The following is a 27,809-nucleotide window of genomic DNA, read 5'->3' as shown; positions in this document are numbered from 1 at the left end:
TCTCTCTCTCTCTCTCTTATTTTTTGTTTGGGGGGGGCGTGGTTTTTTTTTTTGGGGGGGGGGAGCGACCGCCCCAACCACCCCCCTCGGACTACGCGCCTGTATCCTCTCTGTCTCTCATTATCTCTCTCTCCCACTCTCTACTTCTTTTTTGCACTTTTGCGCTTCGCGCTTAACATTTTAGCTCGTTGCTTTTTAACGCTGTGGCTTTGCATTTGGCGCACTGCATTTCTATGATGCTGTTGATTGAATGAATTGAATAAATTCATCAATTCCTGATGAAGCTGTATGAGCGAGAATTCAATTTATTCTTGTCTCATATACAGTTGTCTCATTTACGTATGTATTATGAAAATGAGATAGTAAAATGTGTATATTGATGGTCATCTTGCGAGTATAATAACCATTAACTATACTCTCATCGGGCTCTCATCATTAATTTTTATCTTCATTTTTTCAATGGTGAATTATTGGGGGGGGGGGGTGATTGTACAGGCCACCCCCCACCTGAAATATTGGGGGGGGGTATATCCCCCCATCCCCCCGGGATCGACACCCATAATGCTTGCAATTATGTTCATTGAACCAAATTCAAGACCCCATACCAAAACTTACCTTTAATGCAACTTGAATTCGGCGTAAATATTCATAAATGAATGATACACGCAAATAACAACAACAAAAACAACAACAGATACACTGCCCCGCCCCCTACCCGCCTTAGGCCCCCCCCCCCCCCCCTTATTTATAAAGGAATTCGATCATTGACACATTCTGGGACTCCCTCAGTAATTAGTTAAGTGTGAACCCATATTTTAAAGTGTTCAGAAGACCATGATGCGGATGTTGTCGACATCTGCTTATTTCTTGGGGGAAAATGGGATGGCGGTTGGTAATGGTGGTTGTCACGTTGTGGTGGTGCCAATTAGTGTTACTATACTGTCAGCTCGGATGCAACCGACCCCCCCCCCCCCCCCCCCCGCCCCAATCTGGCCATATGACCATCTCTTTTTAGCCGCCAGCCCGCCCTTTCCTGTTAATTAAAAGACTACGAGATTAATCTTTAATTATTAGTATAGTTTAGAGAAATTACGAGCCCTCCTAAATACATCAACTTTTTGTTAGAATCCACGCGCACTGGTATTTTGGCCAGGTATTTTGGCAAATTAGTTACACACCCACGGCATCCCGATCGGATTACTCTGATACTGTGTTATTCTTTCCTTCCGCATTCACGAGCTGAAGTTACCTCCGATTCATTATTAGTACGATGATATTGCCGATTTTAGATATGAATAAATAACAATTTAAGACAATGAGTTTATACTTAGTACTATAGATTGTAAATGTTGTTCAAAATTAGCTTGTTAAGATTAAATTTGATAATTTGTGTACTCTATAATTAAATTTAGATATGTTTAATGATAAAAATCTTTAAATTGTTTTGATCGATTTGCTTCCTGGTTGAAAAACAATCAACTAGGTTCCTCGACTAAGATCCGCGTATATGCAGAATACGTACAGTACATTTGACCGCACCTTCACCGTTCAGACCCAAATGCTGTGGGAGTAGGAACTAAATAACAAATTTATGTCGTTGTTTTTGGTCTGATATGTCAAGCAGGATGCCTGTATCTCAAGGCCAGCTTAAGCTGGCTGAAAAGCTATCTATTCTGAATGAACGTGGCTCAGGAATGCTTGCAAGATTATACAACATAAAAAAGGTAACGTAAACAAGATCGTGAGATCGAGATGCAAGCAGCTCTGTTGTTAATCTCCGTGAGCTTAATCACTGCACTGAGCTTAGCTCATGAGCTAGCTCGACTGAGTGTGCATGAATAATGCTACAAATGAATTAGACGTGCAGACTAACAATTTAGGCCTACGGCTTATTAATTTTGTCCTCAAAATTTCGAGTCTTCTTGACTAACTATTTCAGATATTTTTTCTTTGATTTTGACTGGCAATCAGGAGATAGGTCTAACTTAGATAGAGAAGGAGTCGGGCTAACTCGGACCGGGGGGACAACTCGGCCTAGTCTAACTGTTAGACTGAATTTTCCGTCTCTTTCGTTCGTTAGCCTCTTATGGGGTAGGGTCGGCTTTCTCTTTAGAGACAGAAACTGTTTATACACGTTCCCTTGCTAACACCACGGCCATTTGAGGCCATATTTTTATGCCCCGAAAATCCCCCAAAATGTCATTTTACCTCGTGCATATCCGATGCATTGATTATTCAAAATTAGGCCTAGGGTCTAGGCCCTAGGCAATAATAAATCGGTTGCACTTACCAACTTGACTGAAATAATCCATTTAATGGTCCATTTTTAGGAAATTATGGGTCAAAATCGAAATCCATGTTGAAAATCTTGCAAAACTCTCGCTGCGCATGAAATCATCTAAATCTCATCCCTTCTAGTCTATGCCGAAGGCAGAATGATTTTGAAGAAAAACTGTGATAATGCCATTACAAACATGTAGCTCGCACATAGTTTTTCCTTCATAATCAATTTGCCTTTGGCGTAGACTAGAAGGGATGAGATTTAGATGACGTCATGCGCAGCGAGAGTTAAAATACGTCTTACAAGATTTTCAACATGGATTTCGATTTTGACCCATAATTTCCTAAAAATGGACCATTAAACGGATTATTTCAGTCAAGTTGGTAAGTGGAACCGATTTATTATTGCCTAGGCCTAATTTTGAATAATCAATGCATCGGATATGCATGAGGTAAAATGACATTTTGGGGGATTTTGGGGGCATAAAAATATGGCCTCAAATGGCCGTGGCATTAACAAGGGAATGTGTATAAACGGTTTCTGTTTCAAAAGAGAGAGAGCCGACCCTACCCCAATAAGAGGCTAACGAACGAAAGAGACGGAAAATTCGGTTTAAACTCGGCCCAGCTGTAAAAACGGTCATTTTTTGCATGTTTAGCTTTAGGGTTAGGGTTAGGGTAAGGTTTAGGGTTAGGGTAAGGGTTAGGGTTAGGGTTAGAGTTAGGGTTAGAGTTAAAGTAAAATGACAAAAAATGACAGTTTTTGCAGCTGGGCCGAGTTGTCCCCTGGTCCGAGTTGGCCCCATTAAACTCTGGATTGTATTACTGGTATCTGCTACAGGCAGTAAATAACAAGGAATACCAACTAGAGGTCTACAAAGTATGTACTTCAGCATGACCATTGGAACTTGAGATAGAGAAGGGCTAGAATTCCTAGAAACGAGGGGTAGGTGGAAGGGGGCGCTTGTTCAGAAACCTATCCAAAATTTGACCCGTAACTCCGGCGTGGACATACCCTACTAAAACATACCCAAAATGAAGTAAATATTCATTAAATGTCCAAATAAAGATCACAAGTTAAAAGTCGTTATGTTTATTACCTGTTTCGTGTCAATTTTCTTGTTATTTTTGGAGTATTTTTCTGATAAGTGTTGATATTAGTATACACTTTTTCACAGTTTTCACAGCAAACCGCTGCACAATATACAAGTGCATACCGATGGTGGGTTGCGGGCGGGCGCGCGTGCTTGTGTGAAGTTATCTACCGTAATGAGGATCTGAGACATTACGGTAGATATCCAAAAATATTTATCCGAAAAATACTCCCAAGGAAAAGTGGAGGGAGGGAGTGTCATTATGGCGCCAAAGTCAGTAACCCAACATAAGAGGGAACATGCTGTCTTTAATAAATGATGATGATAATGTCCATTGTCCAAGAACTTAGACTTGTAATGGTTTCATGAAACTGGCCCCAGCATCTACAGTAAATGTGACTTTTTTTTTCTTCCATTATTAGGCTTGCCAGGATCCAAAGTCTCGTCCCGCATTCCTCTCTGAGAAGAGTCTGGAATCATGTCTCAAGAGTATCGTCAAAAAATTTCCTCATACGGAAAAGAACTCACATGTGAGTATGAAACAAGTCTCTTTGCTTCACATACTGTCAAAATAGAAACTTTTGCGAATTTCACAAGTGGTCCAGATTTGTGAAAATTCCATGCTGGGAAATGTCAAGCTATTATAATTTTAAAATTCTGCAATAGATGGAGACATTTTGTATAGAGTGCCAAATTTTCAAATTAATGGAACATGTTCACTTTGCAAAGAACAAATATGATCTATATGATAAAATAAGAAATATTATAAATTTAGAAAATACATTGCTAATATTTTTTTAAATTTATATATGTTGTACATTTTTGGTGTAAAATACTATCAGTATCTGATCTGATTGTGTGTTTTTTTATTAACAAAGTGAATTGGAGAATCAATCAGATATCAGAGAAAAGCAATGACATTTTTATTTTAAGTTATACATTGCAAGAACTCTATGATTTTCATTGCTTTTATGGCTGATTTTATGTTTCAAATAACATTTTGTTATCATTATCATCATTATCATAATTGTATTATTATTATTATTATTATTATTATAATTATAATCGTTGTTGTTGTTGTTGTTGTTGTTGTTATTATTATTATTGTTGTTGTTCTTTTTCTATTGTTAATATTAATTATCATTATTATTATTATCATTAGTCTACTTCTCTTTTTATGAACGCTTTGTAACCCAGGGCCAGCTGAGTCCCATAGACACCAGGAAAGCAGAGATTCTCAAGGTGCTCAGTGTATACTACATGACATTCAGAGATATCTTAGAATACAAGGTATGTTGGTTATCATTAGGCCTAAAGAAAAAAAGATGTTGTATTGCCCTTAAAGTGCCAAAACATGGGTCGGTCGGTCGGTCGGAAATCTTTTTTTTTCTTTTTACTCTGGGCTGATAATTCTCAGTTTTGAAAGCTTTAATACATTTTTTCTTTAAAAAACGGTTTTATGTACAAATGAACGTTTCTCAGAACATGATATAAAAATCCTAAATAAATATTGAGAGAAAACTAGAATAATACAGGGTGCTACAAGAATTTTTTTCACCACTTGCCCTGTCGGGCAAGTGGGTTTTCAATTTACTTGCCCAAACAATATTTCCACTTGCCCAAAACTTTAAAGCGAAAAAGGACTCGAGGTTAAAGCATTTATTATCTCGTAATGATAAGTTAGTGTTTTAGATAGCAAATTAATGCACATACATGTACAGTGTAACTGTACTGAATAATAACCTAATAATTAAGTCAAAGAAAATGGTCAACAAAGGATGATTGAAGGTTTAAAAAACGCATTTTATTGATTCTCCATAAATAATCAGATTCACATGAATCTCGGCAAGGTAGAATGGTTCAAGCAGGTTTAAGTTTTTAATATTCAGTCATGTAAAAAAGCATAATGACCCTGTTGTAAAAAATATGATACAAACATGTCATTAATGGTAGCCACATGTACCATGGTGCAACATCACATGTGTGTCTGTGCAAGCCGCTGTCATTTGGAAACGTAGGCCAATTTTCAGCTGTTAATAATTTGGGTCAACTCTTCCATCAAGAAACGTCATGTAAATAATGGGTAATCAACTATTTTAAATAAAGTACGGACATTTTTATTTCATCATTCACTGCTATAAATATCATGCCAAAATTTGTAAATTCTTACTAAATAATAATATTGAAGATATTTTACGATAAATCTCGGATAAGTATGCGAAAACTAGACTAAACAACGTCGCTAAAACCATGAAAACAAAACAACAACGGCTTATATTCTGGGGGTCTCGATACTATTATCAAAATGACTCGCTCGGTCGGATCTTGAGACCGCAGTAATAAATTGAAAACGAGACAAAAACATTCATCTGATTTATATGAGCAGCGAGTTTTAAATAATATGTTCACAATCATTAACAGTCATTATGAATAAATATCAAACATTTGACTTTTTGTACTTACTAGAAAATCCCTGTTGTTTATTCCATTCCGATTCGCACGTGTTCATTTCCCTAGAATAATGACGTCATATTTGGCGTGATTCAACCAATCGGCAATCAGAGAATAGCAAAGGCCTGTCGGTGCGGCCTGCAGAGCTAAAGAGAGAGAGCGCGAATAAGCTCGCAGCTGGTACGATCGCGCTAGCTGTCTCTAGCTAGCTCACGGCCGGCCGTGCGTGGAGGCGGAGCGGCATTCATGGCTTGAAGTGTCACTGAACTTGCATGCGCGCTGAGCTAGCTGAGCTGGCTAGCTGTCTGTGAAGTTTTTTCGAAATCGGAACGATCGCTTTTTTGCTTCTGGATTTTGACGACGGGTAAGAAGTTGACGGGTGAATGGTAGAGTTCTTGGACACTAGGAAATTACTGTAAAAGTATCACTTGCCCGAATCGGGCAAGTGATAATTTGATTTACTTGCCCGACGGCTCAATTTGGTTGCCCCGGGACGTCGGGCAAGCGGGTTTGTCGCGCCCTGTAATAATAATAATAATAGCCTAATAGTCCACTCCAAATTTTATTAAACCGAAACGGAAAGGAAGGAAAGGATTGATATAAGCAAGAAAAAACAGATAGACAAGATGTGTAAAACAGATGAAATTGACTAAATGTACAAAAAAAAGGAAAGAGAGAGGATGAATGAATAAACTTGTGATCAAGAGGACAATTATATATTATGTACTTTATTTCACTTACCAGGATCATGTCTCTGAATTAATGACGGTTATAGCAACATGCAACACCAACCTGGATATTGTAAGTACAAATTTCCATTTAATGTACATGATATAGTCATAAACTTATTTCTTTAAACCCTGAAAATAAAGTTGTAGACCTGTACAACTGTCATTATTTTTTAGTCGCGTAGTTTCAATCCTCCCTAGAAATTATGTTCTTGGATGTTTACAATTGCAGTTAATGTCCAGCCTCCTTATCATGTAATTGTGTAGTTTGTAGTCTGTGCAAATATGAAATGTGCAAAAAGTAGAATTCTTTAAATATTCATCAAACTGATCATTTGTAACTTTTCTTGTAGATGCAATGACAGTTAGCACGTTGCAAGTTAACATGCATAGAGTACTAAAGAGTACCAAAGTGGTAACATCATATTCCCTCATCATGCAGATTTCTGGTTCTAAACAACAGAGCCTGTACATGAGGTTCACTGCAAAATAATTCAAGCAACGGGCTGGAGCAGGGCAAATTCAGTATTTGGCACTGGTGTGATGACCACACCATTGTTTAGCACACAATTGTTTGGAACCAGCAACCTTGACAACTTGGCCAGTATGACATCATCCTTCGGTATTCTATACCGTAACTATTGCATTGATCCTATTGTTTCCCTCTTTTCTCATTTGCTATTCTAGACATGTAACTTTGACATGACCAGGAACTACCTAGACCTCATCGTGAAGTATGTCTCCATCTTACTCCTGTTGGCCAGGGTGGAAGACAGGAAAGCCATGCTGGGCCTCTACAACACAGCCTATGATCTAGCCAATCAAAGAAGGTATACAATCTAGCATGTAGTGTCGAGCCTATGATCTAGCCAATCAAAGAAGGTATACAATCTAACATGTAGTGTCGAGCCTATGATCTAGCCAATCAAAGAAGGTATACAATCTAGCATGTAGTGTCGAGCCTATGATCTAGCCAATCAAAGAAGGCATACAATCTGACATGTAGTGTCGAGCCTATGATCTAGCCAATCAAAGAAGGTATACAATCTAGCATGTAGTGTCGAGCCTATGATCTAGCCAATCAAAGAAGGTATACAATCTAGCATGTAGTGTCGAGCCTATGATCTAGCCAATCAAAGAAGGTATACAATCTAACATGTAGTGTTGAGATCTGGTATTTACAGTGTACTCTCAAATAAACAATGAGGCAAGATGGAAACAAATACAATTGCAGTAAGACTAGCATAGTATTAAATTAAGGGAAATTAAAAAAGGGAAGCTTCAAGTATATACAAATATCAATGATTAGCTAAGAATCTAGAATTAAGTCTAATGGAGACTGTTTTTTTCTTCAGGTATATGATGAACATCTCCTTAGAATATAAAATACTGATTGATTTTGCAACTCTATTATATATTCTTTCAAGCTATTGATCTGATTGTTTGCGAATTTATATTGTTGAGTGAATCCAAGCTTTCTAGATTTATAATGCAGGAAAGAGCTTGAACAGTAATACACAAAGTCACAAATTTCAATCAAGTAAAAGAGGATATTTTTCTTTATTGCAGTGAGCCCTCGTTTGCCCGTCTTGGAACCATGATCATGGAGTACGAGCATCCAATGAAGAAGCTTGCAGAGGAATTCATCCCGTTGGAGAGAGTAAGTGATAAATACTAAAAATCCACTCTTTAGTCTATGCTACCATTCATATCATCAAGAGTCATCATTAATTGATGCTGTTCATTCTTGGATTATTCAATATATCAAATTATATGCAGTAAATGCAGTGAAATGCAATCCTTAAAGTGTACCAATCACACTAAAACTTGACTTTTGTAAAGCTAAAATGCATCAAATCAACTTTAATTTTTAAAAAACTTAACTTAGCATCCTATGGGTCAACGGTTAAGCAGCATGAATAAACTAAAGAACAACATGAAACCCCATGTACAGAACTCAAGTTGGCCTTTGATTTGTCTTATAACTTAATGATAAGTTTTAACATTTGGTTTAATGTTTATTCATTCTACCCAACTGGCAGTGTGTAGCCTCATAACAAACTAATGATTTTTGTTAACGTTTGGTTTACTGTTTATCCATCCTACCCAACCTGCAGTGTGTAGCCTCGGCTCTGTTCTCACTCCTCCACCTCTACCCACGTCGTAACCTGACAGCCGAGCAGTGGAGGTCACAGGAGATGCTTAGCCTGGTAGCCAAGCCTAACGTCCTTCTCAATCCAGCCCAAAGTGAAACGGTGAGTTGTAAGACAACGTTGTCACTATCATTTCACTATACACAAAAATGTCATAAATACTTATGACACAAATACTAAGTTAACCATTTTTCTTTGTTATTAATTGTTGTGTTCTGTTATGCTTTATGTTGTCATTTTGTTATGTACCAGTATTGGTTTTCTGTACACTTTTTATTAACAATTACAACACTATTTTCTCTACATATAAGCATTTAATTTGGTCGGCCATTAATAAGAGCTTCACCTTTCTGGCAGCTTCCCACTCTTGCAATGATTATAACATATTTTATGTATTTAAAAAAAAAATAGTACCTCCCATTTATACTATGAATGTATTCTTTTAATTTGATGTTATTGGTAATATGTATTTTTATTGCAAATTAAAAAAGAGTTGATTTGAATTGAATTGCAACAATTTTCTGTGCACATTCTCCACTCCCTGGGGGGCATTCCATGCAGATCCATCACAGTATCATACTATCATTCAAGATTCTCTAGGTTTTTATTTCCACATAGTCATTTTTTGGCTAGACTAATACTCATTCTCTTCTTGTTTTAAAAATTATTTATTTGCAGATGAGATGTGAATATCTGTCCCTTGACAAGCTGGAGAGGTGGATAATAAGTGAGTTTTGAAAGAAAAGAAATTGTTTACTTTGTAATATTAGAAGTAAATTACCTGAAATCTAAAACATACCTTTGCAGGTTCTATTTAAAACTTATAACTCCTAACAGAATATCTATTACTTTATAGAATTTTGGATTTCAATTAGATTTGCAGTGTATATTTGTTTATTCTTATCAGATAAGAGTTTATTCTTTGAGAAATGCCATCAGCTGATGTAGCTTTACTTAACTTCTTCATTGTGTTCTTCCTATCTCTCACTCTAGGCAAAGCACAGCTGAAGGTTTTAGAATTCAGTTAGCTTTCATTTTGTATGTGTTTTCTAAATGATTTGAATATGACTATGCTATGAAATGAAAAGATGTCATCAGAATTTTGACAAAAATAAAACAAAATATAGGGTTTCATTTTAATTGAATTAAATTCAAAGTTTGAAAATGCAGCATTAATTACACCTAGTCAACAGCTTCAAAACACCTTTTCAAGATTGGAGATGCATTTCTTTCAATCGTTTCTATTCAAATTTCAAAATTACCTATAGTTTAAAAATTGTAGAACTCTGAATTCCATTCATGACTTTCTCTGACAGTTGGATTCATGGTATGCCCCACCCTCCTGACTACCAATGAGCGAGCCCTAGCCTTGTGGCGCCCCGCCCTCCAGAGCTCTTACTGTATCACATTGTGTCGAGATGAGGTCTTGGTCTTCCACAAATACATTGAGGTCTTCTTCACTTCCATCAAAGGGTAAGAGAAATTGAGTTTGATCTAGTTTATTGTGGGAATAAATCCTTGTTCAGATATGACTTGGCAAAATTTTTAAAATTTTGTTTTATGATGACGTAAAGTAAAGCACGCTTCACATTTCTCTATGTTATAACACAGAGCTCACTGAATATGCCCAGGATCTTTATTGCACACAGTTTTCATTCATTTAAGTAAAAATAAACATGGTGGCATTTTTGCAGGCGGTTTATCGCATCAAATCATAATGAGCCTTACAAGGGATTTGTTGATTGATCCATATACCTGACGGTAATGTAGCTTGATAGGAAGGATGTTGTATTTAAAAGAGAATCTGTATTTTATCCTGCCCTGGGCCCCATCTTATAAAGAGTTACAATCGATCCAAATCAATCGTAAGTCCTCCAATCAATAGCAAGTTTGCAGTCTCCTTTAAAGAAATTCCACATGAAATAGAGTTTGATAACTTTTACTCTCTGAGTAGTTGCCAATTGTTTCCATTTTTTTTTAATTTGGAAGGAGTCGATTTTATCTGACCTTCTGCTTTTATTCATACTTTGTTTTTTCTGCTCAGATTTAGCAAGAAAGCTCAAGAAGTGAAGGATGCTGCTACCCATGCACTGAGTTATGCGTAAGTACTTTATTTCTATCCATATCATCTTCTCACTGCCTGTAGCTATCTGAAATTCACATGACATAAGCATGTTCATTTAATATTCTTATATAGTCTGTCAATACATCAAAGCTATGTAATAATAGAGTACAAAGAAGGCTCAACTCCATCAAGACAACTTTTAGTTATTGACAAATTTATAATGTTGGCATCTTGATATATTGTAAATGCTTACTTATTAATGGTCCCTAAAGTACAGAACATTCAGTCCCTTATCTCAACATTTTAATTTTTTTTTCACAACTCCAACAACTGTTTTGATGGGTTCTGGCCCTTCTCTCTCTTACTGAATGTTCATGTTATTTTCAAAATATATTAAATATTATCCTGATGTGGTTAGTATCTTTCTTCTCCAGTCCGGGCCTTCACAAAGAACGAAGAAAGTTCCTGAGAACAGCTCTCAAAGAACTCATCACCATCATAACAGATCAGCCAGGGCTACTGGGGCCAAAGGTCAGTTCCTTTAATTATCTCAACCTTTTGTTGTTGCTTAAAGCGAGACTGCACTACTCATGGCTACTTGCGCCCTCTATATAGCAAACAATGCCTTAGCGGTAACTGTTGCTCTCCCATGATCCCCTTTTTCTTATGTTATTTGAGAGCTGATTTGATGAGATAACCACCTGTCAGTGACCATGCAGGGAGGTCTAATCCCTCCTGGCCAAACGAGTGCAGACAGGCTTTAAAGCAAGGATAAGATAAAGTTTTGACAATTTGATGTGGTAATTTCTTTTCTTTTTTCCATTTGCTTTTGTAGAGTTCTATCCGTAAACATATAACTCATTGCACAGATTTTGAAAGTGCATTATATTTTGTACACATAGCAAGAGTCTTGTTCTGAATCACCTTCCTGATATCAAGTAGAATCTGTAGATATTTCCAGTGACATATGTTCATTTAGAACGCCATTAAGTTTAAAGATTTTTGTTGAACTTGGTATTTAGAATTTTATCATGATATGAGTGTTTCTTGAACTATAAAATTATGCTATAACATTACCTCTGAATTATAAGAAAGACAAAATTCATATTATTAACACCACCCTCATGGTTATATTTTCTTGTTTCTCCAGGCTTTGTATGTCTTCATGGGTCTTGCGTTTGCTCGCGATGAGATCCTTTGGCTTGTAAGACACACTGAGCACCCTCACCCTAAGCTTAAGAACAAACCTGTCATGGAGGACCTGGTGGATCATCATCTGCCGGAACTGCTCTTCTACATCGAAGAGCTACGTGGTAAGTCTTAGACCTGACTGTGGTAAGTCTTAGACCAGATCCTAAAAGGGATAGGAGTTATTCTTGAAGAACCAAGTCTATGTTAAAGAACTAGTAAAAATAAGGACAGGAGTGCTCGATAATGCTGAGATTAGAACCAAGAACTGATAAGGGAAAAATATTTACAGCCCCTCTGCACTAGTTTGCCCAGAAGGGATTAGACCTCCCTGCATGGTCACTGACAGTTGGTTATCTCATCAAATCAGCTCTCAATTAACATTAAAAAAAAGGGATCATTAGGGACCAATGGTCACTGATTAGGCATTGTTTGCTATATAGAGGGTGCAAGTAGCTATAAGTAGTGCAGTGGGGCTTTAAAGAGGTGAAGGACATGTGATTGTGACTAGACTCTGATCCCAAACTGATGAGTAAGGATAGAACCCTTGTAGTATATCTTCAAGCATGTTTTGATTCAGGAATGACCTGGGATAAGATGGAAGCTATTTGAAAAGTCCACTACCCTACTCTGAGTCAGGAAATGATAAGATAGGGATAAGTATTTTATGAAATTCATTGCATTATGTTCCTGCGGTTGTAATGTACAGAGACTATTTGAAGCCCATTCATGAGAATTCCTTACAAAATGCTTATTTTGGGATTGAAGTTGTGATGTTGTAGGTTGTATATCCCATTTATTCTAATTAAAGATATATATTTCTTCCATCCTAGCCATTGTGAGGAAATACTTCTATGTGCTCCAAGACTACTACATCCAGTATCTGAATGGATATGATGCTATTGTGCTCAACAACATTGTCAAGGTGAGTCAGATATTTCAGGTATTTTATCTTGAAACCAGTTTGATGTTGCTGTGATGAAGAGAAACAAAGTACCGGTAATGTGTTTACCGAGGTAGAATATATTAAAGTAATGTCTACATTTCCTTGCTAAATAGTTTTTTAGTTTCAAAACTTAAGATTTAATATTAGAATTAAAATATCTTAATATATTAAGGCTATCAAAAAGATATCAGAACCTCTCTGAAATGTTAGAGGCTAATGGTTTCTGGTCTACAGCAATCATTTCAAATAGCTAAATCAGTTTGAACATTGTCTAGACACATAATGACTAAATTTCCTCGCGAAGTAGTTTTTTAGTTTCAAAACTTAAGATTTTATATTAGAATTAAAATATCTAGGTTATCTTAAGACTATCAAATGTCAGAGGCTAATAATTTGTGGTATACAACAAGTATGACACATAACTAAACCACACTAACACAATGATGATACATGTCAACTATAAATTCTGGCACGTAAAATTAATGAACCCCTCCCTCTCTCATTACAGAGTTTAACCATGTGTCCGGAAGATGAATCCATCATCCTATCATCGTTTGTACAGACCCTTGAATCACTCAGCATCAAAAATGGTAAGTTCGTATTTTCATTGCCATATGGATGCCAGTGGATTCTATATGCCAGGGCCCCATTGCACCAAACTTGCCATTGATGGTAACTTTGCCATCAATGGCAACTACCATTGTAACAGGGCTCAACAGCCAATCAAATTCAAGTTTTCCATGGTAGTAACGGGCCCCAGGTCTTTTATTAGAACTGCCTGGATCACATCTGCAAAGCCTATGTGTATTCTTTTCTAGATTCACTTGACTGCTCATTGAATTTTTGCTGTCTTTTCTTTTTTCTGTACACAAGATCTTCCATTGTCATCATACATTAGGACTGTGCTTAAAGAAGCTCTATATAGTTTCATGTCATATAATTCAAGCAATATCATTTTTAGTAGTGTAAACTGAAAATTGAAATAATGCATTATACTCATAGGTACATCTTGGTGAGATTTTTTGAAAGCCTATCTGCACTAGTTTGGCCAGGATGGATTAGACCTCCCCACGTGGCCACTGGCAGGTGGTTATCTTATCAAATCAGCTCTCACTTAACATAAGAAGAAGTGGACCATGGGGAACCAACGGGTACCGCTTTAAACCAAAGATTTTGTCATTTTTTCTCTATAATTAATAATGTAGCAATATGAAATGTATTCAATGGATTTGATGATTCAGATCTGGAAAGAGTTTAAATATACTGCCTCTTCTTTCTAATGCCACACCCACAGTGAAAGAAGGTCCTCAGCCAGACTTCACTGGGTTCCGTCTGGACTGGTTCCGCCTCCAAGCCTACACCAGCATCAGCCGTGCTACCCTGGTCCTAGGGGATAACACCGAGCTAGCCAGGACCATGAACACCATCATCTTCCACACACTGATGGTGGATGCAGCGGATGAGGTTCTTCAGGAGACATCGGATCTTAGCATCTTCTGGTAAGTCATGGCTCTTCTTCTACAGCTCTATTCAGACATGACGCAGTATACCGCAATTAACTTAATCTTTTTTCTTTGTTATTGTTTGTTGTATTTTTTATTCTTTATGTCGTCATTTATAAATTAAATTAAATGAGATACAGGTTGTATGCTGCCCACAACCTATGGAGTACACATATAAGCACATGAAGCTATGGTTTTTACTCGAGAAATGTTACCTATTTCCATTTATTTCAATGCAAATTTTTGTCCTGATTGTTTTGTGAAATTGTGCCCTGTATGAATGGGGCTGTAGAGAAGTTCTGCCAGACAGGGAAGTCCTTGCACCAGAGCTATTCAAATATTCATCTTAGGCTTTCTTATTTATCATGCCAGTTTGTTATCTATCAAATAAAAGATTATCTCAATACTAGGTACACATCTATAGAGAAACATACTGATAGGGTCAACAGTGTCGGGTTAGTATCCCAAACCTGGCTTTGTTTAGGTTGTTTATAGTTTATATCATCTTACTATATATTTTGTGCTTAAAACAAAACAATAACAAGTACATTATACTGTTTTTTTCAATTACTGTGAGTTTCTTTTATGTTTTGAATTGACCTATTTAAACAAAATGTGAAAATCAGATTATTTTCTCGTGAAAATTTTGTTGTTTAAAGGATGTTTGTTAACTTACTGAGGTTAAGTGGTACTATGAAGAATTTGCCTCTTTAGATATATTTGATTGGTGCAAATGATCGATAGCTGAATTCCTTTTTATATTTTTGCCTCATCAACAGTCATCACAGCCGTATCTTTGAGAAGAACTTTGAGATGTCCTTGGGCTACCCCACCCAGTCTCGCTTTGCGGTTGCTTTCCCCCTCATCTGCGCTCACTTCATTAACTGCACGCATGAGCTGTGTCCTGAGGAGGTAAGACACTGTTCACATAGCCATGGGGTCTGTTTATGTAGCCATGGGGTCTGTTCATATAGCCATGGGTCTGTTCATATAGCCATGGGGTCTGTTCATATAGCCATGGGGTCTGTTCATATAGCCATGGGTCTGTTCATATAGCCATGGGGTCTGTTCATATAGCCATGGGGTCTGTTCATATAGCCATGGGGTCTGTTCATATAGCCATGGGTCTGTTCATATAGCCATGGGGTCTGTTCATATAGCCATGGGTCTGTTCATATAGCCATGGGGTCTGTTCATATAGCCATGGGTCTGTTCATATAGCCATGGGGTCTGTTCATATAGCCATGGGTCTGTTCATATAGCCATGGGGTCTGTTCATATAGCCATTATATAATTAACATACACATTTCTCTTCTCTTCATATTCATGGTATTATTTATCTGTTCATTAATAGTACATAATGAGGCTTGGTATGTACATGTCATGCACCAAAATTAGCTCTTGGACACCAATATAATTGAAATTATATCACCTTTAAAGGCACACTGTCCTACTTGTAGCTTCTTGCTCCCTCTATATAGAAAACTTCCCCAATCGGTGCCTGTTGGTCCCCCATGATCTTCTTATTCTTATGTTAAATGAGAGCTGAGTTAATGAGATAGCCACCTGTCACAGTGACCTCGCTGTCTCGCTGAGTGGTCTAATTGAATTCTAGCTGAATTAGTAAAGCCTGCCTTTAATTAGCTTCAAAACCTTTTTTTTAACCTTTTCACTGCTGCTTGACTTGATTGCTGAAGTGCAGTCTGTCTTTGAAATGACAGGGGGCATGAGCACCCAAGCTTTCTGGCACAGATGTTCATGTAACATTCAAGATTGGCACTCTGCTTAAGTCCCGCTTAAAGTTGTAGCGACAGACCACAGGTCTTCAGGTGATGGCTTTATGTGGAATTGGCAGCTCAAAGCTTTTATTAATTCAACTAATCTTGTGTGTTGTTTGCACTGCATACTGAAAGCTGAAAATATGTTATATTATTATTATTCTGAAATGAGTATGGAATCCGATATGAAAAAAAAATAAATTAATACCTACATTACTAACGCCCAACACAACGTTGCATAGGGTATCATTGCCAAAATATTCTTCTCCGTATAACTGGGAGTGTAGATCTTTCAATCTGGTTTCAGATAAGAACAGTCAATAGATGGGGAAATATCTTGTTACAACTGAGACCGATGAAGCTGTCAATGAAAGCTCTGTTTGTATAATAATTATATTAATACAATTCCGCTTTCATATGGCGCTTAATATAGCGCTTAACATCAATGATGTCTCGAAGCGCTTTTACAGATATATTATTGCCCTGTGCATCCGATTCAGGCTTGCCCATACGCAATGTATGCACATTCTACACTCCCTGGGGAGCATTCCAGCCAGGCGTCAATTTACAGACGCTCACAATACTGAGCAAACTACATTAACTATGGTTATAATACTGGTGATATTAAAGGCTTTGATAGTCACTCGAAAATTGTTTGATAGAATGGTATCTCATATAAAATTCTGAAAATGTTACAACATTTTTATTCATGTAGCTTGCTTGGTTTGATCAAACTTGTGGGCTAATTGAGTCATTTACTCATTTTGATCTCGGATTCTTCTGTATTGAAGTTTTGTTTGTGTGTTGGCAAATTGCCTCAATGGCATGCTTGAACGTACTTCATTCAGCATCTCCCAACCTCTTCAAAGTATTTCTTGTCATTTATGCTGGTCTTTTTGGTGAAATGTTGTGATTTTATCCCAAAATATGGTTTTGGAAGTCATTGATGTCGTTTTCCTTCCATCCAATCTGTTGCTATCACTCCCAGAACCAACTGTTTGTATATTTTGTATCCAACCTTCTGTTTTAAACTATTCCCCTCTCTGTCTTTGCTATACCACTCAGTAAATGATGACAAATTCATTTTGAGGGTTGTTTATACATGTGTTAAAATACACCCTTTTTTCTTTAAAAAAAAAATTGTATTGTATATTAATTATGTATTTAACATCTTTGTATACTACAGTGCCTGTATTTGAAGAAAATCACAATTAGTAATATTAAAAAATATGCAACAGTTTTTCACACAATTTGGAACTGTTGTCAGAACATTTTGAAAGTGAACATGTACAGTAAAAAGAGATGACCCATTGATAAAGTACAAAAAGGAATTCATAATCGAAATTCTACTGACTTGATCATTCTGCAATACCAATCAAGTACTGTTAAGTTGGAAGGATTTAATTGAGAAATGTCTGGAACTACTAATAACTAGATATCGCCTATTTTGCAAGATTATTATTTGATTGTTGTTTTGTTGTTGTTGTTGTTTATTGTGTTTATATATGTTATATATGTTTTATTACATACCCATTGTTTATGTCTACACCCAGCTTTAGCCAAGTATACAGTATACTCACACAATGATAAAGACATAATATATACAAGTAGTAAAATATGAATATATATGAAGTTGCATACAAAAATAAGTTACACATGTAATGGCACATGCATATGATGCCAGGTATATCTTACTACTAAAAGTATTTTCTTGTAAGAAATCTGACTTTTATAACATTTTCTAACACATTATCTTCTAACTTATTATCTTCTGAATGATATTAAGTCTCAAATCACCTGCATATCTTTTCAATCATCATAGCCATCCTATTCATAATCTTCTTATTATCATTATTATTTTTGTTTGTTGAGATATCTTGACCATTTCTGATTTCTTTTGATTATTTAAAACTACTAACCCAACTCCACTACTAATCCCTTCCTTCAGATAAGCCCACGCAACCATCGCGATACCGTCTTTTATTTCACGGACAGGGTATGTAGGGCATTGTTGAGTGGCATGTCCTGTGTCTGTCGTCGTCATGGTGACCTTGTTTCTTTGTGTCTCTCATTCGAAGTCCTTGTGCTACATGTGCCTGTATATCCTGTGTATCTGTGATTATCAACTATTGGACTATTGCTTCTAGAAAGACCTTTTGGCAGATTAGCTTTGTGCTAAACAAGTTATCCAGTAACGTCTACCACTACTTCTTCTACTTTGGCCTTGACTATCAAAAATTGTCCTGCTTCAGATATGACTGGAAAAGGTTTCTGTTTTGGTAGTTATGACTAATTTGTCATAGTAAAGCTTCAGACAGAATTTGAGAAATCAGTGAATTATTCAATAAGTTTCAGAATATTTCCTTTTCCTCTTTAACTGTATTTGGACTGTAAAATAGCTGATTTTTAGTGGAAAAATGTAGGACTTGCCCAATCATTTTATTTAAAGATTTAGCTTTAGAATATTTACTATTAAAAAAACATTTCATTTTTATTGGCATCAGCATTAAATGGCAAATTTTGTTTACTGAACAAGTGGGATTTTTAGTGCTCAATCAGTAGAGCGTCCGCCTAACAACTAGGAGGTCGTGGGTTCGAACCCCGGCCGTGTCGTACCAAAAGAAGTTAAAAGACGGGAGTTGCTGCTACTTTGTTTGGCGTTCAACAATAAGGGATAGAGCAACGTCGATCTGGCGCTGCTCAGTGGCTGCCGGGCTCTTGATCAATTGGGCAAAAAGAATTTCCATTTTCGGTTTAACTTAATAAAATTTGGAGTGGACGTTAAAAGATTATTATTATTATTGTAGGATGTAACGCCATTTAAAAAAAATATATTATTTGGTATTATTTTTTGTATATTTCTATCACACTCTGCATGCTTTCGTATGATACAGGATTCTCTTTTATTCTACACCTTTTCGCTCATTCATTTCCCCCAATTGTTGTTATATCTTTCATTGAGTTCTCATATGTAGAAACATTTGCATTTATTGTCGCAGTGGGGTGTTACATCTATTTAAATACTTGTGAATGGTATGAAATTCTTTTCCACCCATTTCCATGTTATGTACCTCTGATGTACCTCCAATATTCCTGACTGCTTGATTTCATTTCAAATACCTTATCAAACTCTCTCTTCTTTCCATGATACAATAACAAAAGACAACAAACAAATAGGCTGATTTTCTTTTCTCCATTAATAACTCTTAAAGATTAATACGAACATCACTATTAATTCTTTTTTTCTTCCACCAATTACCACATTTTGTCCAAATATTGCTTCAGACTAATATGTTCAGCCTCATATATGCATTTTTTAATTTCAATATGTATACATATATACTGCAGTGTATTGGATCATTTTAGTTTGTCTAAGCTTGGTTTGCATAAGTTTAGACTAGTCTTCTGTATCATCATTTTGTAAAGTAAACTTGAGGCTGTAAATGGGTCTCATGGCAATCGTTGTATTATTATTATTTTCCTCTCGCTCTATGTAGAAGTTGTCAAACTTTATAATCAGTAGATACGCATTATTGTTATTAATAAAACAAATTTATGCACATTAGCGATATATTCAAATTTTGTCAATCTTAAAGCTGTGGTAATTATTGCTGGGGTGAAGCTTTTCACTTATCCAGTTGGAATCCTGTTGTCATGATAGTAGTGATACATTCATCGAAAGTGGTAGCTAGATATTGTATGATGAATTATTTCTTGAATATTTAAATACTGTTTTTATTTTCTTCCTAACTACATTTATAATTTGTCTTTATTATGACAAAGACTCAGAGCAAGATTTCAGATGGATACCATAATTTTTGAAAAAGATGTGAATCCCCCTTTAACAAACTTTATGTTACTGTTAAAGAATTCATAAACAGTAGGCTTGCGGTTGCACCATGTGAGAGAGGGGGAGGATTGGGGAGTCCTGAAAAGGACTCTTGTAAATAAATCTTGAGTGTGTGTAGTCCTAAAAAGGGCTGTTGGTGTAGTCATGTAAAAGACTGTTGGTTATCTTTCTTAGCTTATAGTTCTAAGGAGAACTATAGCGCCGGTTGGAGAGGATGGGTGGTAGGAGTGGCTCGAAGTTTCAAACAGGCTGACTATCCGTCGTCAGGAGTGATAACCAACAGTCTTTTTCAAGACTACACCAACAGTCCTTTTCAAGACTACACACATTCAAGATTTATCTACGAGAGTCCTTTTCAGGACTCCCCAATCCTCCCCCTCTCTCACATGGTGCACCCGCAAGCCTACTGTTTATCTACATCACAATGCAAGCCGATACTTATAAGCAGCATCTTAAGAATTCATGTTTTGTATTATCTATCTAATCTTTGTGCTGTATCACAGATTTATATTCCATTTGTAAAGTTCTTCTATATTGCCTTTGACTGACCATTCTATCTACCTATTTTCCATTCCTTCCAAACTATTTTATCCTGACATTACAGAGATTCCATGTTGGAGAGCGAAGTCTATCAGTGACCAATGCTTTCCTTGACCGTCTAGCTAAGGAGGTCAAGGATGTAGTGACCAGAATCTGCTCTGAGCAGTGTAACCTAAGTGACCAGGTCAGTACATCAACATTCAATTTGTTGGATTATACTTCAGTTAGGTTTGCAAAGATGGCTTCAGGGTAAATGTTGAAAGAATCGTGGATTGCATACCCATATTCATTTACACATGTATTATTATATTGCAGTTTCAACACATCTTGATTCATATTTTCAGCAAATACTCATACATAAACATATTTGAAAGACACAATGAAACAAAAATAAAGCTATCTGACAATCTACCATCTAATAATCAGAAATTTGTTAAGGAGAAACTTGTATACCATAACTGCACATCCTACATGATCATAATAAACTGACCACAAAAGTGACCAGTCATGTTTATCATAAAATCTTGATCAGGGGGCATTACAGTACTTGTTATTAGAACTTGTACAATATACACTTAACTTTAATCAATTTTCAACCTTTGCTGGTTTTCTACGAAAGCTTATGTTTGTCAGATCTGGTTATGCAAAGCCTAGTATACTATTCACATCGTAAGTTTACATGTAATAATGGTCCGATCAAGAGAGGTAGAGAAGTAAGTAATTTAAGACTTCAATCCAAAATGATTAATTGTTTCACAGCTTCTGCCGAAGAATGCTGCCCCCCTGCACATCAAGCATGAACTGCAGCGTAAGACCAAACAGAACGTGGATAAGAATCGCTTGAAGACACTCCAAGAGAATCCTATGCCTGGGACTGAGAGCTTCAGGAAAACCAGAGAAAACTTGACAGAGTAAGTTTCATCTTAGATCAGTTCCAAACAATGTCAAATCTCGTGGCATAAAGGGGTATTTTTCGTTTGTTGAGAGCCAGAAAGGCGATTACTTGTGATTTTACGGTGAGTTAGGCTCTTCTGAGTCTTAGCATATTATGATATATTCCTCAAAATGCCTTATCATTATACTTTATATTTCTCAAAATAATCTTTGCATTGGTATTTGCAAACTTACATGTGTATCTTTATTGTTTGAAACATTTTGAAACTTGTGTTAAATGCTCATTAATGCGTTCTTTATTTTCTTCTTCACCATAATGGCAACATTAGGGTCTTTATTGAGTCATTTTGGGTTAGGGTCGTTACCACTTTTCTGTTCTAATTTTTAAGGTGTAATATATTTTTATCATTCCTGTACTGTATGAACATGAAGTCATTGTTTAATTTTGTGTTTGTAGGTTTGATCGTCTTCACATCTCACTGTCTGAGCTGTGTACAGCCATCAACTACTCTGCTAAGATCATGGTTTGGGAACACACGTTTGCCCCAAGAGAGTACCTCATCCAGCATCTGGAGGCCAGGTTTGCCAAGTAAGTTTTCTTCTCCATCCTTCCCACTTGACTTAATATTTCCATATTGGGGGGGGGGGGGGGGCAGGGACACTATTGTGTGTCTAAGCTATTCCAAAAAAAAGGGGAGAGGAAATGGCAATGCATTTTCTAATGACATTGTGTATGCAGTAACAACAAACCCCAAAACACTGAATAGTGGACAAGCAAAAGAAAAATTAACGAATTTGAAAAGGTAGCAGATTAGTCTGGATCCACCACAATCATTCTATCAGAACATGTTAGTGTGCAATGTATAACTTATGCTACTTCACAAGAAATTTATTTGTATAGACAATATGCTCATCGCTGTGCATGTATTTTCTATTGTCCCTTTCTCATCTTACTAAAGATATTTAAACTTGTTTCGATTTGGTAGACTAAGCAAACTGTCACATGTATTCATCATTATGTAAGTGTGAATGAATGGCTTCTGATTGTTTGTTTACAGTGTCAGGACCTACATGGATATCTAATGTTTGTTTGTTTGTCTATTTATATGTTTATTTATATGTTTGTTTGTTTGTTTGTTTGTTTACAGAGCCCTTGTAGGGATGATGATGTATAGCCCTGAGACTAATGAGATAGCTAAACCTTCGGAGCTTCTCACCAGTGTTAGGACCTACATGAATGTCCTGCAGAGCATCGAGAGCTATGGTAAGTATCCTTTTTCGTGATCGATGAGATCCAGCAGTAAAGCAGTGGACCCAATACTAGACCAGGGGGATGTTTCACAAAGATCCTAAGTCGAACTTAACTCTAAGTTGGACTTAAACATTATGGAAAGCCATTTGTAGCCTTAAAATAAAATATATTCAAAGCAAAAATTCAAGTATTTTAGACTTTTCATAAATTTCACATCAAGAACATGAAATCTCCTTGAAAATAGAAAATGTGAATGATTTGAATCAACCTGTTGTCTTTTAAAATAACTTTTACAAAATACTTTCAAAGATGCTAACGTCTTTCCATAATTGTTAAGTCAAACTTAGAGTTAAATTTGACTTAGGATCTTTGTGAAACACCCCCAGAACCCTGTCTTATAAACAGTTGCCATTGATTAAAATCAATGCATATGTTATGATGTGCAAGTTGCCATATTCATCAATCCATCCTTTCCTTTTCTTCTCTTTTTGTCCCATTAGTCCAAGTTGACATCACGCGAGTGTTCAACAACGTGATGCTTCAACAAACTCAACAACAAGACAGTCATGGAGAGAAGACTATCACCATGCTCTACACAAACTGGTATGTAATCTCACAAATCATTATTTACATTGTAATTATGATTTATTTTTATAAGTGCTTGATGATCACCGATTGAGAGAAGGGTTGTTGTTATTAGATAAGGATTGGACTGTGCATTGTCTGGGTTACATTAAAATTCCAGCCATGGCACTGTCCTTTTCAGACGCATTCATTTAAAGTCAACACTTTTACTCTGTACCAAGAATGGAAAAAGGGGGATATGTGAGGACTGCAGAACCTGCAGAAAAACATGTAAAAGTAGGAATATTTGACAGAGAGTGAAGATGGTGCACACATTGTATGCAGGCTCTAAATGTTTTGAATGTGGTAACAAAATTCCCTTTGTTACATTCGACATATGAAATTTCGAAAGAACATAGTATACAACAATATTGTGATAATGCCAGTATTTCATGTTACAGTATATGGCACTTAAAAACACTAATATCCTTTGGCAGGACATTAATCTACATTTGCCATTGTCCACCCAAGTGAAGTAAACAAGTAGGAACAAATTTGTTGAATGCTCTAGCGCTTTATTATAGTGGCTCAGCTACAGCTGGGGTAATAATGTGATTCTTTGTGTTAAGTGCAGTATAGTATATTCATGTAGTTACTTTGCTATATAAATTGACCTATTATTACCATTTTGTCGTGTACCATACAAACATAACAATTTTGTGTTTTCTCATGCTCAGGTATCTAGAGGTGTTCCTACGCAAGGTAACCACCTGTCACATCATCTACTCTCCGCATCAGAAGGCATTTATCAGTCTGGCTCCAGACAAACATCTACCATTCAATGCTGAGGAATACACCGATGTCACAGGTTAGTTTGAGGGTCTAGGTGATGGGAGTGGTGGTGGTGGTAGTCATGGTGATTTTGGTGATGATGTTCAAGATACAATCTGTGCATACTGCAAAGTTGTTAGTGTTGTTATCAAAAGTCTGCTGATCATTCTAGTTATAAAAAACGAGTGATATTTGATGATGGTTGGTGATAATTAAGAGGATGAAGATGAGAATGTTAGTAATGATGATGAGGAGGAGGAGGAGGAGGAGGATGGTGGTGGCGGTGGTGGTGGTGGTGATGGTTGGTGGTGGTGATAATGATGATGATGATGATGATGATGATGATGATGATGATGATGATGATGATGATGATGATGATGATGATGATGATGATGATGATGATGATGATGATAATAATGAAGTTATCATGACAATGATGATGATGATGATAATGGTGTTAATGATGATGGATGGTGTTGAGGATGATGATGTTTAAGAAGAGGATGAGGAGGAGGATGGTAGTGATAACAATGATGAAGGAGAAGGAGGAGGATTATTGTTTTGATTATGATGATGATGATGTTGTGATGTCAATAATGAAGATTATTTGATTTACCAGTCACCAAAGCGTTGGTCTTTTCTTTCTTCTCCAGAGCTGAGATCTCTAGCAGAGCTGATCGGAGCCTATGGAATGAAGTTCCTTCATGAGAGTCTCATGTGGCACATTGCTAGTCAGATGGGAGAACTCAAGGTATGAAGGAGTTTAAAGAGGACAAGATGGATGTGAAAGAGGTTCAAATAGAGACAACTAGGTTATCGTAGACGCTGCTTCAAAAGGGTGGAAAGACAACATGTTAATTATGCGAATATAATCTAAAGGAAGTAAAAACAACCGTTCTCAAAACAGATTCTAATTGGAATTGATGTTGGCAGCATTCTTTTCTTCCATGATCTCTATAAGGTTTGCCATCCTCGATTTTCATCAGATATAGTAACTATATTATGTTACAGGGGGAGGCAGGCGAAAGATATAATAGTCTCATTGTACGCATTAGGTTAATGTCTTTTGATTCTAATTCTATCCAACATTCATATGGAACAGATAAAACGATGAGAACAATTTGGAAACTAGAAGTGGGCATAATGAGGAAAAAATTGGAAAGGTGTAATGAATGAACAGCACTTTTATTGTTGATTCCATGTACTGTATCTCTGTGTGTCAAATAGAAACTGGTCCTTGAGAACCGTGAAGTATTGACCCAGCTGAGAACCAACTTTGACAAGCCGGACGTCATGGCCCAACTCTCAGTCCAACTCAAACGTAAGTCACTAACTCTATCTGATACTTGGCTCTGTGCTCTATGGATGTGCTTAACGTTTCTTGTGGAGGTGCTGTAGTTCGGCAATTCAGAAACTTTCTTTTAAAAGTATGATAGTCATAAATTGTAGCTGTGGAAAGTAATGAGCACACTATTGGTGCAAAAATAATGTCAAGTCAATTCATTTTTAATTAATTGTTTTGTCATGCAGATGTTGTGGGGACCAGTTATACAAAAAAGAAAATTATTTTGTATCTAGATATATATTGCCGTATCCTTGAAGATATAGAAGGATTGTTAATGTTGTCTAGTATTGGTTATATTATTTCATAAATATAAATTTGCCATCATTTTATGATTGACAACTTTGAAATGAAGTCATGGTAGATTGTTTTATCATGACATCACAACTAATTGATTTTATCATTGCATCTGCGACTAAGAGCTCATTTACATATGATGTTAAACAACAGCAACTTTTACTTTAGAGAATGATGTAAGCATTAGAGGCTTCACATTTCATTACCTTTTAACACACAGAAAGTGAGTATGTGAAAGACCTTTGTTGCACCATCTGCTATTCCCCCCCCCCCCCCCCCCCATCAGCCATTCTTTTACACTTAAGAAGAAAAATGTTTCCGCCAATATATATGAACGAGTCGATATTGATGTGTTCACACTATATGTTTTCATCTTTACAGATATAGATAACTTGTTGATGCGTCTGAACATCATCGGTATCATCCTTGCCTTCAAGGCTCTCACACAAGAGGCTCTCAGTGATGTGAGTAAACATTAATAAAAAAAACAGTGGTTTAGTTCCTTGTTATGCTATATGTGGTTACATAATACAGCATCAGTGACCATAGAAATGAATGAAAGTCTCCAATATATAATATCTGTAATCGTATACTACAACGTATGATTTGCAGATTAATACTTATATTAATGTCAAATGAGGCAGATATTGAATTATTTTTGACAATGTACTTAATGGGAAGCGAGGGATATTTTGAAAAATACTCTACTTCATGTATGTTTTATACCCATTGGGCATCAACGTTATTTCCAAAATATTTCTGGCCCACCTTGACGATATAAATCAAAGAACCTGTGCGCTTAATGATATGATTGCAGGTCCTGGCTCGCAGGGTGCCGTTCCTGTACAGTGCTATCATAGACTTCAAGGAGCATGTGAGAGCAGCGGGACAGGACGCTATCGTTGTGGACACTCTAGCTAACAGTGTTGGTCTCCCCTGCAATGTAGACCCAGTCCTGGTCAGTGCTCTGCGCTCTGAGAAAGAGAGTAAGTTGGGACAGCACAAGGTTCTGCTGCCCGTTGAATTTTAAGATTATATGGCTCATAGTTGGAAATATTAAGAGACCTGCCAAAGAAGCAGGAAATGTTTCGAAGAACGGGTATAACTTTTTTGAGGATGGATTTTTGTATAATTGGCAGTATGCATGATTGCGATATAAAGAAAAGAAATACTAACTTATGAGAAAACTAAAGTCAAGTTCTGAGAGATAGATAAATATATCTATCTCAATTCTATTTGTTCAATTTCTTAGGCAGCTTGTTGCTATGCATGAAATGTACAAATTTCCTGTAATGTTTGTGTGAAAAATATGATATATTCTTGTAAAATAGTTCTGTTTCAATTTTGTGAAAATTCTAAGGAGTACGAAACACCTTCTTAAAGTAATGATAACAAAATTTGCTGCATTTAGTTCATACTTTTAACCTTTTGCAGAGTAAACATTATCCTGGTTACTAGTTTTCATTCCCACACTGTAATGTGTAAGGTAATGGCAGTAGAACTAAATATGACGTTTACCCTGATTTTGAATCCCGCTTTCTGATTTGACTCCAGTTGATCCAGACCAGGACTACATCCAGTCCTGTCTCCTGATGGTGTTTGTCGCCGTCTCCCTCCGGACCCTAGCCCGCCAGGAGGGTACCATCTACCACCCCATGTACGACGCCCATCCCAACAACTGTCACTGCTATGCCAAGGCTATCAATGCCATCGCCGGAGCACTCTTCTCCCTGCACGGCAGGGGGGATGTGGAGGAGAGACTTCAAGAATTCCTTGCTGTAAGTGCCCCTGCTGTCATCATTATCATCGTCATTATCTGCTCTTTGTTGTTGTTGTTCTTCTTCTTGTCCTTCTTTCTTTTCTTCTTCTATCTTCTTCTTTTTTTTCTCCTTCTTTTATTTCTACTTCTTTCTTCTTTGTCCTGCTCTTCCTCCCCTTCTTCTTCTTCTTCTGTCTGTCTCTCTCTGTCTGTCTCTCTCTGTCTCTCTCTCTCTCTGTCTCTCTCTCTCTGTCTCTTTCTCTCTCTCTGTCTCTCTGTCTCTCTCCCTTTCTCT

General features: G+C 36.7%; 1 protein-coding gene across 2 annotated transcripts in view; it reads left to right on the top strand.

Annotated features, from left to right (window-relative positions):
- Positions 1–1,511: 1,511 nt before the first annotated feature.
- The window catches only part of LOC115922179 (nck-associated protein 1-like), a 32,503-nt gene continuing 6,205 nt past the window's right edge, over positions 1,512–27,809 (top strand). The window contains exons 1-27 of one of the 2 annotated variants that reach the window (XM_030980481.1): positions 1,512–1,724; positions 3,797–3,904; positions 4,572–4,664; positions 6,570–6,626; positions 7,241–7,383; positions 8,123–8,213; positions 8,671–8,808; positions 9,385–9,433; positions 10,023–10,179; positions 10,751–10,807; positions 11,206–11,302; positions 11,922–12,084; positions 12,793–12,884; positions 13,414–13,495; positions 14,200–14,404; positions 15,187–15,319; positions 20,640–20,759; positions 21,335–21,486; positions 21,927–22,058; positions 22,618–22,733; positions 23,222–23,324; positions 24,023–24,153; positions 24,770–24,867; positions 25,344–25,437; positions 26,137–26,219; positions 26,573–26,741; positions 27,310–27,533. In XM_030980481.1, the coding sequence (XP_030836341.1) occupies positions 1,614–1,724; positions 3,797–3,904; positions 4,572–4,664; positions 6,570–6,626; positions 7,241–7,383; positions 8,123–8,213; positions 8,671–8,808; positions 9,385–9,433; positions 10,023–10,179; positions 10,751–10,807; positions 11,206–11,302; positions 11,922–12,084; positions 12,793–12,884; positions 13,414–13,495; positions 14,200–14,404; positions 15,187–15,319; positions 20,640–20,759; positions 21,335–21,486; positions 21,927–22,058; positions 22,618–22,733; positions 23,222–23,324; positions 24,023–24,153; positions 24,770–24,867; positions 25,344–25,437; positions 26,137–26,219; positions 26,573–26,741; positions 27,310–27,533 (3,198 nt within the window). In that variant the 5' untranslated portion in view covers positions 1,512–1,613. Of the gene's footprint in view, positions 1,725–3,796; positions 3,905–4,571; positions 4,665–6,569; positions 6,627–7,240; positions 7,384–7,608; positions 7,696–8,122; positions 8,214–8,670; positions 8,809–9,384; positions 9,434–10,022; positions 10,180–10,750; positions 10,808–11,205; positions 11,303–11,921; positions 12,085–12,792; positions 12,885–13,413; positions 13,496–14,199; positions 14,405–15,186; positions 15,320–20,639; positions 20,760–21,334; positions 21,487–21,926; positions 22,059–22,617; positions 22,734–23,221; positions 23,325–24,022; positions 24,154–24,769; positions 24,868–25,343; positions 25,438–26,136; positions 26,220–26,572; positions 26,742–27,309; positions 27,534–27,809 lie in introns of those variants that run through there. The other variant, XM_030980483.1, reaches the window with a different exon arrangement.

The sequence above is a fragment of the Strongylocentrotus purpuratus genome, unplaced genomic scaffold, assembly GCF_000002235.5.
Source record: "Strongylocentrotus purpuratus isolate Spur 01 unplaced genomic scaffold, Spur_5.0 spur5_scaffold_11, whole genome shotgun sequence".
Taxonomy (NCBI): Eukaryota; Metazoa; Echinodermata; class Echinoidea; order Camarodonta; family Strongylocentrotidae; genus Strongylocentrotus; species Strongylocentrotus purpuratus.
Note: the sequence above shows the minus strand (reverse complement) of the source record. Positions and strands in the feature narration are given on the sequence as shown.